Source organism: Solea solea, chromosome 10 (assembly GCF_958295425.1).
Source record: "Solea solea chromosome 10, fSolSol10.1, whole genome shotgun sequence".
In the NCBI taxonomy this organism is placed as follows: Eukaryota; Metazoa; Chordata; class Actinopteri; order Pleuronectiformes; family Soleidae; genus Solea; species Solea solea.
The window spans coordinates 28,879,019-28,891,826 of record NC_081143.1 but is presented as its reverse complement, the minus strand read 5'-3'; the positions used below and the strand labels follow the sequence as shown (position 1 = coordinate 28,891,826).

At 42.9% G+C, this 12,808-nt stretch overlaps 1 protein-coding gene across 1 annotated transcript; it reads right to left on the bottom strand.

Moving 5' to 3' along the window:
• Positions 1 to 226: 226 nt before the first annotated feature.
• LOC131467358 (myeloid-associated differentiation marker-like) lies at positions 227 to 1,843 on the bottom strand. Its single transcript, XM_058641211.1, has one exon. The coding sequence runs from the start codon at positions 1,550 to 1,552 to the stop codon at positions 647 to 649; it is 906 nt and encodes a 301-aa protein (XP_058497194.1). The 5' UTR covers positions 1,553 to 1,843; the 3' UTR covers positions 227 to 646.
• Between the last annotated feature and the right edge of the window lie 10,965 nt (positions 1,844 to 12,808).

Genomic DNA, 12,808 nt, shown 5'->3' with positions numbered 1-12,808 from the left:
ACCTGCAGTCACCGAGATAAGAACATGAATTAAAATATCAGCAGATTTGACAAAGTTCAGGACAAAAGTGGGTGTGAATTATGAGAGAATTAGTCACACTTGTTTCCTGTATTTTCATCACTGTGATGATAAATGTTTTTTCAAAATCTGAACATATTAACAGAACGGAATAGATGTTTAAGTTTGCTGCCTATGTGTCTAAAGCTAAAAAAATAAATACACCAGGAAGGTTTATTTGTTTAATATTATTTGTACTGTATTTATGTTCTACTCTGTTTACTCTGCATTCATTTTACAAAACCTGCAAGGTACTCAAAGTGCTTCACATAAAGAGAGAGAATACAAACACTAGAATATACAATAAATCACTAAAATGTACAAGAACAGAGGGAAAGTGTCGTCGTTCCAAGCTGTTCTACATACAAACGTGTTCACTTTACTTTTAAAAACTCAGAGCGTGACCTGTGACAGCGGAGGAAAGGTCACGCTGCTGTTTGTGTGTGGGAACATTCAGCAGCCACTGACCAGATGATTGGAACACCCTGTTGTTTTCATTGTCCACACGAAGGATGAATGAATCAATCAATCAATCAATCAGTAAAAATCCACAGTATACAATACAGTGAATTTAATGTATTGTGTTATTTCATGTGTGACCTCTGTAAAACAGAAGTTTGATGGAAAAGGCGAGATCCACAGTATAAGCCAACAGCGTGATAGTGGTCACAACAGTTTCCATGATCACCAGCTCTTGTCTTTTGGAGTCGCTTTGTCCCACTTCTGTCAGCTGCAGGACTTCAGTGAAACAAATCACCGTGGCCACCATGTACAACAACACCCCGATCAGACTGAAGCCGGCCATCACTCTGTCCAGGGGAAGGAGACACCGCTTTGCAAAGTCACCTAAGATTATCACAAGAGTGACGAGACTCATGAGGATGCAGACGCCGTACACTGTGCTGGTGACATATATCTGCCACCGGTGTATTATCACGGATACAAGCAGAGGGATCATCTGACAGCCTCCCCACAGCTGCACAATCTTGAGGAGACCAGGTACGCTGCCCATGTAGCCTCTCTGTTCTTGGGCTTGTGTGCAAAGGATGTAGGACTCTGAGGTGTAGGCCATGAAGGTGAAACAGGAACCCACCATCGCTGCCACCGAGCTCGGCGACACCTGATCGTGATTCATGATGATCCATGGGAAAAGGACCGAGGCGCTGAGGTTCATCAGACTGCCTGACACGGCCACCGTCACGGTCAGGTTCTTCCACGACACTGGGATGAGGTTGTGAAAATGGATGATGCTGAGAGTGTGGATGAGGAGACTCAGGGTGAAGAAGAAGCACCAGGTGAACATGCAGAAGATCCTGAACGTGCTCAGGTTTTGGAGGTGTGACGGGTTTTGGAGGTGTGACAGGTTTTTGCTCAGTTCTGACGGTTCCAGCGAGGCCACGAGACTGAAGGTGGTGCAGGTGCACAACACCTCGCATGTCCGCACCAGAAAAAGCGGACTGGTGAAGTCCTTGGCCACCAGCACAATCACAGCCATCGTCACTGAGTGTCGTATCCAAGAGGTAAGAAGGTCTGAGGTGTTTCAGTAATTCCCAACTCTCACTTCTTCAAGGTTTTGTTAAAATCTCGTGCTGAATCTGAATCTGTCAATCCCAAAATATCCAGCCAACATTTATTTCTGCAGAATAGTCCAGCAGAGTCAGAAGAACCCGTTCCTCTTTAAGCTCTTCACCACTTGACTCCACAACTTGAAAATAGAAACTCTTAATGCGTAGATTTTGGAACAAAACAGGCCTCGCCTACTTCCTTTTTGAGGTCACAGCTTCGGTGTTTTCCGCCTCACTGCAGGTACGTGCAAACGACTACAATAAACAAGCAAATGCACACAAAGCAATGCCCCCCCCGCCCCCCTCCATTCTCATGAAATGTTGTTCCCTTTTTTTCCCTGAGATAATAAGCGACATAAGTTAATGGTTAGAGATGTGGGAGCCTTTTTGTGACGTTAAAGGGATCAAATATGATCAAAGGTGCAGAGCAACAAGCTTTTGTGTTAGGATATCATCTCTTTTGTTGAGGGATCACAATATGAATCACTACCTCCACTTTTCTAACACTTTATTATATTACTATAATAAATAAACCAGCCTTTTCCAAGACAAACACAACATTCTGTGTCCCAAACAAATCTGTGGGAATGGCTGCTGTACATGACTGACGTGTTACTCAGAGGATGTGTGTGTGTGTGTGTGTGGTTGTGTGTGTAGCGTCGGCTGTATCCACTACTGTGGGACGTTTCCCTTTCATGTGACGCCACCTAATCTCAGAGTGTTTGACAGACGCAGCTGTACGTGTCCATGTTTCATTTTCTCAAAGTATCCACATAATTGGGTACACAGGACACTGTGTAACGTGGCAGGAGTGGCACACGCTGTGGTCTTCTGTCGCTGTATGTTCACACATTCTCCTCCCTGCATTCACTGGTTACAATCATTTGAGTTTCTAACGCCTTGTCTATTCATTTGAACTCATTGTCCTCTGACCTCTGACATCAACGAGTAAAAACTAGAGATGGTTTCCAGAATAATGACACCAACAACCAAATGACATTCTTCCTCATTGCTCAGTTTGACCTTCAGCAGGTCTTCTTGAGGCGTTTCTTGGTGAACTCTGCACTTTCTTCATACTGTCTTATGATTCCTTGTCATTGCACTGGAGTTGCTGTGTGTGGTTTTTTTCTTGTTGCCGTGTTTTTATGTGACACTGTTTTTTTTTCGATGTTTTTGTGAAACCCGGCTCCACCACAGATTTCCCCCCCCCGGGAACGAAAAGTAAAGTTGAGTTGCCGCCTTGTGATTGGCTGACTAGATATTTGCATTTGCAAGCAGTTGAACAGATGTACCTAATGAATTGGCAGGTAAGTGTACGCATGTCGACACAGTTTCCACTTAATAAAAATGTGTTTATTTATGTCTGTGCGTTTATTTTCAGGGCAGTTGCAAGTGTTTTTCTGTGTGTGTGTGTGTTGTTTACTAAAGAATGGAGAATCTTGTGACGATCACAGCCAATCACTTTGCCTCTGTGCATCAGCACCACACCTGCTCTGTGTGTTATAAATAGACGGTGGATACATCAAGTCCCTCGTGTCGCAAAAGCTCAAGTTCAGAAACATGTGTTTTGACAGGAGGAGGAAGATGAAAGCTGAGAAACAGAGAGGAAGCGAGAGAGACGCTGCAGAAGTGTGTATCAGGGTCAGTTCACTGAGGATCGCTTCACATTCAGACCCATTTTATTTAGTCTTTTGGACGAAAACTAACAATAAATTTACAAAAAAAACCAAACACAACATTCTTACACAACACCTTATTTCCTGATGATGGCACGACAGAGTCAATCTAACTTAATAACCTCACGCTCAGTTGACGACATGCACACATTTCTGCACACACTAGTGCCCCTCTGTGGAAAACAGGACAAACTGGACGAGCAGAAGACGGGTTATAAACGGGGAAAGTTTGATTTTCATGGCACTTTTCTCCCACACTAAAAAACAAATGCAGTGTCATGGTTTTGCAAACGAGGAAACACCAAATAAAGGAAAAATAAACAAATAAATGAGTCCACAACAGCTAAACCTAAGGATGAGTCACAGGAAGTTATGCCTGAAATGTATTTCACGTTATCTATTTATTGTATTTGAAAGTGGATACAAGTAGACAATTGGGTTCTTCATGAGCTACTGAAAGCCTGTGATCGTGCTTTTTTCTTCTCGTGAACAACATCCACAGAAACACTTACCGCACACATGTACACATGTATGATTTAGAGATTGAATCGTGGTGTTCTGTGACGGTGAGATGCTTCTGCAAACCTGCAGCACAAAGAAAACTAAAGATGTGTTTGACACAGGAAGTTTGCTCATCTTCATCTTTACTGCACGGTGACTGACGTCTTCTGGGCCGGACTATCATCAATCCTAGCACGTTTGGTCTCGATTGGACCAGAAAAAGTAAAGTACCATGTGTTTGAAGTGTTTTCACCAATTTTGGGTTTGATACGATAATCTCTGTAAAAGTTATTCCCGAAATCATAAAGTAACTTTTTTTTGCCACCACCAGGTAGCGATGTTTTCAAACTTGACAGTTTTTGCATAGGCATCTCTAGCAATGGCCCATCATCAATCGTCGCAAGGTTGGTTGAGATCGGACCTTCCATCACGAAGTTATAAGAGTTTTGTTGCGTGTAGCGAGAAATTAGAAATTTTCGCCAACTTTGCCGGCCCCTTTCTCGTACGCCATGATACTTATTAAAAAGTTTTTAGCAACTTCAGAACCTCTACTTGTCCACAGTGACCTCACTAAGATTGAACGTGATCCCATGTCAGCTCTGGGACAAGTTCCTTCAAATACCGATGGTGCGAAATCTGTTTTGGCGTGCAATCCAAGATGGCGGCCTTCCTGTAGGATTCACAGGGAAGTCGTCATCGACTTTTTTGACCGTCCTCACCTCATGAACGTGTGTGCCAAGTTTCCTTCATGTACGTTAAACCCGAGAGCAGATGACCTAATAGAAGTTTTTTGTGTCAGTGGTTTTTTTGTAAAAAAAGACTTGAATGAAATTGTTATTATCATTAAAGTGGAAAACTAATAGTTTAAGATAGTGTAAGATGTAAATGTATTTGCTTTATAAATCCCTTTCCTTCAGGTTGATACTGTGATGAACGTCCTTCAGTTTCAAGATGCAGTTACTTTTTACACTCTTGTCAATGGCGCCATCTTATGGTCAAACTGAAGCTCCATGGATTGACACTTTATGTTGTTTAGAGAGCTGAGACAAATCTTTTTTTTAACATTTGATTAATTTAAAACTAAAGATCACATCATAGACCCGGTTCTGTACACGTCCCTGTCAACTAAACTGATAAACTAAACTAAACTACGACGCAATGTCAGCGGAACAAAAACAATCTGAGCATGTGCTGATGAAAATAACAGTGAGTGGAACATGTGAGTGGATTGTGGTCACATGACTGTAGTGTTTTATGGCTGTGGATCATGTGCTCTGCTCTCAGGGGACGATGAAGCCTCTGGAAACATCTTTGAGCTGCTTGAATGCACTTTTCTGTGTGAAGAAAACACACACACACACACACACACACACACATGCACCTACAGTCTCATAAGGTTTTGATGTACAGTATACACACACACACATCATTGTATGTGTGTATACGTATTTACACGAGCGTTAAGACCAATCACTTTGCCTCTGTGCATCAGCAGACCTGCAGCTCTCTGTGTTATAAATAGACGGTGGATACATCCACTCCCTCGTGTCAAACAACTCCACTTCAAAAACAAGGCTTTTGACAGAAAAGAGATTGACACACTTCACAAGGACAAACAGAGGACGACGTTCTGCTGCTACTGCTACTGCTACTGCTACTGCTGCTGATGCTGCTGCTGATGCTGCTGCTGCTGCTGCTGCTGATGCTGCTGCTGCTGCTGCCAAATCATAGATGTGATGAGGGGATTGTTTGTATGTGTTTGCTATGGCTGCTCAATAAAAGTTCAAAATCCTGTGAGTAATTTATCAGTAATCATCTGAATTATATACATATATATATGTATATATACATATATATGTATATATATATATATATACATATATATGTATATAAAATAACATGTTAAGTATCAACTTAAGTATCATATTTTGAGCGTTCCGAGACAAGACGGTGATAATTTACAACAATTTCCATATCACCACTGTAACACCGCTTTCATTTTTCTGTACATGTAGCGCCCCTCTGTGGTAAAACTATGAATTACAGAACATGTTGTTGTTGTTGTTGTACTGTTCCCTGTGTTATTGTGGATAAACAGCAGTAGAAGGTGATTAGATGAACTCCCTGTGCAGAACATTCATGTTGCAGCTGGAAAACAAACACTATACATCATCGTGTAATTCTACTTCGTTTAAATTTATATTTCAGCCCCAGTTTGGAAAATCACATCTGCAGCTAATTACTAGTTTTTGACTTTACGTGTGTATATTTGTCACTAATGGATCATCTCTACCCTGAAAGCAAAAAACCTACAGGAGAACCAAACAAGAGAAGATTAAATGATGTGAACACCAAAGCTGGTCCAGATAGACTAACGCACAGCTCCAGGTAGACACACACACACACACACTATGCTAAAGGATAAAGGAAAGCAGAAGAAGCAACATCAAAGTGTTAAGATCCACTTCTTTATCCTCACTTTCCTTCTGCCTGCTATCAAACAATGACCCCTTCACCAGCAGCCATTATCCAGACTCACCGCCTCTTACAAAACAGGTCATCTTAGTTCTTCAACTTGACAATCTCCTGCTGGCCTGGCTTATCCACACCACATTCCTTTCTCCTTCCCTTACTCGTAGAAGAAAAGAGACAGAGACAAGGGGATTTGCCTCTCGGTAGGTAGCTGTTTTATGTGAAGCATATGAGAAAAGGGAGAAGAAAGGAGAGAGGGCTTTTTTGGTGCGGCTTGGCAAAGAGTGTGAGGAGCCCACTCGAGGAGCAGTGGGTCTTAGAGCTGGATGATTTGTTTGGAGAAGCCCTCTTCAGCCAAAAGGAGGATTAGCTGCTCACAGGTTCCCATGGAACCCAGGCGAGATGGAGAGGGCTTTTAGAGGGCATGGCTACACATGCATGTATGTGCATGTAAACAAACATACATGCAAGGCAACACACATCAACAACAACAATGTCCACACACACAACAATGAGTAGATAATACACCGTCTCTGCACCTCATATTCTCGTTTCTATCACTTTATGAAGGTCACAGGGGCCAATTCACCTCATCTGCATGTTCTTTGGACTGTGGGATTAAATCAGAGTTTGAACTAGGATACAAACTGGTGGCCTTTTTGTGGCGAGGCACCAATGACAGCCACTGCACCACCCTGGGTCCCCAGGATCTCATGTCATTTTAAATAAAAAATGCCATTTCCATGTACATCTTTACAAGTAATATTTCCAAGTATAAACTGGGCTTAATATATATATATATATATATATATATAATCATATGAGATTTTTAAAACACCAAAACCCACGACAGGAGTATCTTGGTGTCTAAAGAAGGTCGCTGAGCATGAATCACTTCACTGTCTTTCAACATTTCCACACCTTGCACACGCAGTTCTGCTGCCATCTGCTGGACAAACCAAAGACTTGCAAGCAATTGGAGGCGTCGTGTTTCTTCTCATGTTTTATCGTTTGACAAAACTTAGATGACAAAAAAGTAGATATCGTAGAAATGCACGATCAAATTTCCAACTAATGATGTTTCATGTCACGTGAATGTAAAAATGGCAAATTTAAAGTTACAAGTGCATATAAAAATGGACATAAAGGAAAATGAAATGATATTGATGATGATGACGATGACGATGACGAGCTGACAGAGGCTGGAGGTGAGATTAACGGCAGCTCAGAGGCCGCTGATGACGGTGACTCCACCGGCCTCTCTCTCCCGGCTAACTGGACCAGCCAGCAGTGGAGAGAACACTGGGATTTCTGTTAAGGATGAAAACTTGGGATGCACAATTTGCAGAAACACAAAAACTCTTTTGCTTTCTGAAAAAGTACTTGGCTCGCACTCATCAGAAAAGTGGATTAACAGAGTCTGGCTGGCATGGTTTGGTTTTGATTCAGATATATATATATATATAGATAGATATACGTCCCCCCCCCCCCCAATTTAAGTGAGCCCCAGGTCAAGCCGTGGTGTAGTTCGCACACTGCACACAAACCCTCATAGCAACTGCCATGACGACCACCCCTGGCTGTCGACGGCAACCCGGGAAATATCTGGTTCCTTTCATCATGTCGTACCACCCGAGTGGAAGAGTGAACAACTGGCAGCGCTGCTGTCGACGCCTCCCCCCGAACACGCCGCGGACTGCACAGCTTAGCCTTGTGGCAAACATAGAGCAGATTAGCATGCCAAAAGTTCTCTTCCCAAACATGTCTGACAGCATTAGCACGTGCTAAGTCAAGGGCGTCCGTCAGTGGCAGCTGTCAGGTGCAGAGAATTCCGGGTGCTTCGCTCAAGGTCGCTCCCACCGTTTAAATCCACGGCTCCCACGCTAGGTGTTAACGTGGTGTCGCTAACAGTTTAGCTTGGATGTGCTAGCAGAGCGTCTCACAGTGAGCGGCGAGTGTGCGAGTGTGTGCGAGTGTCACCTGTCACACAGAGGACGTGTGATTAGCATCGCGACACGGACACAGACACAGATACAAGTTTTAGTTCATTTTCTAATCACACGTACAAATAAACTGTAGCATCAAGAAATGCTAATAGTTAAGGACAATAATATAGATAATGAGCTGCACCAGAGTATTCTGGCTGTTCAACTGCAGTTGACTGTGTTTCCATCATGTTTGGAATGGTAAAGCCCTGGGTAACACTTGCTTTTCGACTTTTTCAAAGAACACTACCATTACTTGGTAGGCGGGGGTGTGGCCTATGCCCTGGCAGCTTCAGAGAGAAACGTAGCATGACCACGTAGCGGACAAAGACATTGAACGCGACACACAGCAGACAATAGGGCTGTGGACGAATACTAAAAAAAGTCAATAATATTCTAATGTTGTAATTGAGTTTTTTTACACACATGTTAAAGCGTGGCAACTCAAGCCCGGACGTCTTTCCTCTTTATCCACAAAAACTAAATGCTTTGTTCACGTACGACACTCGCAGAACAATAAAGTTTTCTCAATCACAACAATCTCACGTTCAGTCAGAAACGTCGGCGAGAAAACAATAAAGACAAATAAAGATGAAATATTACTCGCCAACGACGCTGTCGACACGGCACCCTGGCAAACTAGCCCAGATTCAGCCCGAGCAGACGAGAATGACGTGTTTTTCTCCTCCTCCCTCATCGCGGGGTTTTCAGCTGCTCGTTTTATTTTATTAAACATGAGAGCGATTGACGTCTCGCACGGGTCCCGTTTCAAAGACTTCCTCCAAGAGCTCGGGCCAAGGTACACGGTTCCAGAGTTGCCACAGAGGCATACGTGACGCTCACCGCACGCTTCGTCACACTAACGCAAACTTCACGGCTAATTCAAGAGGCACCTGCAGGCTGCCAGTGTCCCTGCACGGCCCAGTGGACAGAACATAGAACAACCACACGATTGTAAGTTCAAACGTATTCAAACTTTTATTAAAAATGATAAGGAATGGAATTCAAATGGGATTATGGAGGAGGATTGACAGCCGTAGCAGACAGTTTGTGGCTGTTTGTCTCAACAACACGCAGGTTTTTCTGTCGCCCAATCAGCTGACTGTTGTAGGTGGAGCCAGTCTAGCTCCTCCCAGACCGTACCATAGCATTTTCCTCTGGTATCTCAAAGGGAAGGGTCCAGCCATAAAAGCAGTCGTTTTGGATTAGCATTAATCTGCTGGATTTATTAAAGGACGAGAGGGAAACAAAGAATCAGACATGAGTGTCCACTAACGTCTACAGATGGACTCACACATGCATGAAAACACACACACAGCAGTTCTGTCTTAGATGTGACGCAACACAGACAAAAACAACACAATTACAGTCAACAGGTCAGTGCAGGAAACATTACACACTCAACACACAGGCTGTATTTCATGCATGTCTTTATGTTTCTGTTTCCTTTCTTTATCACCCTTTCTACCTCACCACCCCCCCCCCCCCCCCCATAGTTGCCCCCTCCTTCACTTTAATCCAGTGGTGGAATTTCACTGGACACGTGATCAAAGACGGGTCGTGCGATGCCAGGTGTGGCTGCAGCTTCAACTGTGCAGTTTTCCTCGTTTCCTTTTCTCTTCTCGGAGAAAAAAAACAGAGGAAACCTAAACAAAGCCGGACGAACTGCTGTGTGTGTTTGAGTCTGTGAAAAACAGCCCCCCTCCTCCTCCTCCTCCACCTCCTCCTCCTCCTCCTCCTCATCCTCAGTCCATTATTTTTTCAAGACTTCATTCTTTTTTCGCCCCAAAAATGTTTGTTTCTTCCTGTTTTGATGGTGATGTGTGTTACCTTGTGTGTTACCTCGTGTGTTACCTTGTGTGTCACCTCGTGTGTCACCTCGTCTGCGCTCCCCCTGTGCAGTGCACTGTGTGGTGGCCGGTTTGAGGAGTTCTGTGACAGTAAATTACGGCGCTCTCGAGACAGGCGAGCAGCAGGAGCTGAGGAACAGAGAGAGGATGCACGGCAGGGATTAGGCTTTATTAGGACTCAGCCACCGCGGATGGGCACACAACAACACAGTGTGTGTGAGTGGATCAGTGAATGATACAGCACTAAGTGTCTTTCTCGACCTTTAGGTGGTTCCACATCAGCTCTAATAGGTGCCTCACGTCTAAAAGTGTTGCTGTACTTGCTCAGAGAAAGTCACCACACTGTTATATACAGCACTGTACTGTACTCATACAATATGGAATAGTGATGATCAAGGTTTTTTTACACATGATGTTGTAAATCTTTAATACAACACATCTTATTTGATCACTTCATCATGCATCGAGCGTGGGATGATTTTAATAATGTTGTGTCACAATTATGTCACAATGTTGTGTTTATGTTTCATTGTCTGAAAACTTATGTATGAAATAGATGAACTAATGTTTCTAATTTGACAAAAAACTGAAATGTTAGAAAAATAAGATTTCAAACAATTAAGTGACCCAAACGTTTCCAAAACTGTAAATGATAAATATATATACTTACGTTTATCTTGAGATCATGAGAAATGCATGTGAAAAACATAACAAATGCATATATATATATATATATATATATAAATAACACATAGATCATATCATTAAGATATTTTCATTTTACATTGGAAAGTAATCCTGCAAACAATAACAGAAAATCATGAATCAATCATGTAGATGTTTCCAGGCAGAAGATGGAGGAAGAGGTCGTGATATAGTCATAAGAGGCTCATTGTGCTCTGCCTGACTTGACCTTTGCCCTTTGACCTATAGTGGACTTTGCATATAACCTCATATTAAACATGCGTGGTGTCCATACATGCATGTGTGGATGAAGGCGGATTACTACTGACAGGTGGGAAAGCAAGTGAATCACTGCCGAAGTCCAGCTGTCCAGAGAACACCCCCCCCCCCATCCAAACCCCCAAGCTCTTCAGCACACCCACATCACCCCCCCCCTTTGTCATGCCTTAAATATCGTCTGTCATTGAAGTCACTGCTGTGTCCAGCTGGAACAGTTGAAACGGTTGATTTTGATGGACGTTGTCCACAGACATTAATGCGTCTCACTATCTAACATTCATATAAAAACACATGTGAGTCTGTGGTCAGGATCAGTCTGTGCTGTAGTAACTGTAGAGTCCACAGTCTGAAGACACAGTGACATACAGAGGGACCTCTTTATTACAGTATTAAAGTAGATCACAGTTCAACAATTCAATGCATTTAGACCAGAGTTCAACACAAGCATCAGACTGAGGAAAGGTGATTTAAATAATAATAATAATAATCTGCAGGGATTTTCACACACAACCGTCCAAACAAACAGAAAATCTCCACTGAGCATCAGAGGACGTCCCCAAACCTCACCAAACAAACTGAATATACTTTCTTTTTACGGAGAAGTTCAAAGCACTTTACGGGACAAGAGCCACAAAACTGAAGAAAAGGTTATGACGGCGCGTTTGAAGTGAAAGAGACGATAGAAAAGATATTGTTGTCCTTTTGAGAAATCTCTTGTTTCCCTCTTTGAAGAATCAGTTACGATCGTAAACCTGACAGAAAATTACCAGACTAAAAGAATATAAATCCTACACGCTGAGCCACTGAAACAGTGATGATCACATTAAAGCGAATCAAGCAAGAAATATATTCAGCCACTTCCTTTCAAGTTGATATGAAAATGGATTGTTGCAAAAAAAAAAGAAAGAAGAAGAAATGAGAGGGCAAGAGAAGTCTCTTCTGGCTGTTAAATTGGACGTGCAGATGACAAATTTCAAAGGCTGTCAAAATAAAAAAAAAGAAGAAAGGACGGGAAAAAAATCCATTTACATCATAAATGCACAGGTTTCCCTTCAATGAGCCTCTTCACAACTCTGTCAGGCTTTTAATGGTGGACTGGACTCCCACTGTGTGTGTGTGTGTGTGTCCACATGTGGTCATGGACTTCACATGCTAACAACTAGCCACAAGCTAATGTGGAAACCTAATACCAATGACACTCAATGACAGCTGAGCTGGACTGTAGCTTCTCCATCAGTAACAGTTCCTGGTACCTGGTGCTCCTGGTTCCGGTCACTCAGAGAGTGTCGTCACTGGTCACTGGTCACGGTCGCGACGTCAGATACAAACTGAGCCAAACTGTAGATCAGTTAAACTTGACTTAAAAATCCTGAAAACTTACGTTAGTCTGACAGCGCTGATGAAAGCCGGCGATTGTGGTGTTTCAGTTCAGTGACTGTGTCACACGGAGTCTGTGACATCACGGCAGGCTCGTCCACAGCTGACCGTCCTGTAAGAATTAGGAAGTGAAGAAACATCATCATTTTCAGTATTTGATACAAACTAAATCAGAGACAGCAGCAGCATTATTCGTCTATTATTGGAGGCACTTTGTTGTTGTGGACATCAGGTGTGTCTTCTTTCAGCTTCTCCTATTGGGATTAGCCATAGTGGATAATCTGCCTCAATCTTGTGTCCTGTCACACCAACTGTCCTCATGTCCATGAACCTTCTCTGTGGTCTTCTTCTTTTCCTCCTGC

Coding starts and splice junctions, on each gene's coding strand:
- LOC131467358 (XM_058641211.1), bottom strand. CDS start 1,552: ATGGCTGTGATTGTGCTGGTGGCCAAGGACTTCACCAGTCCGCTTTTT.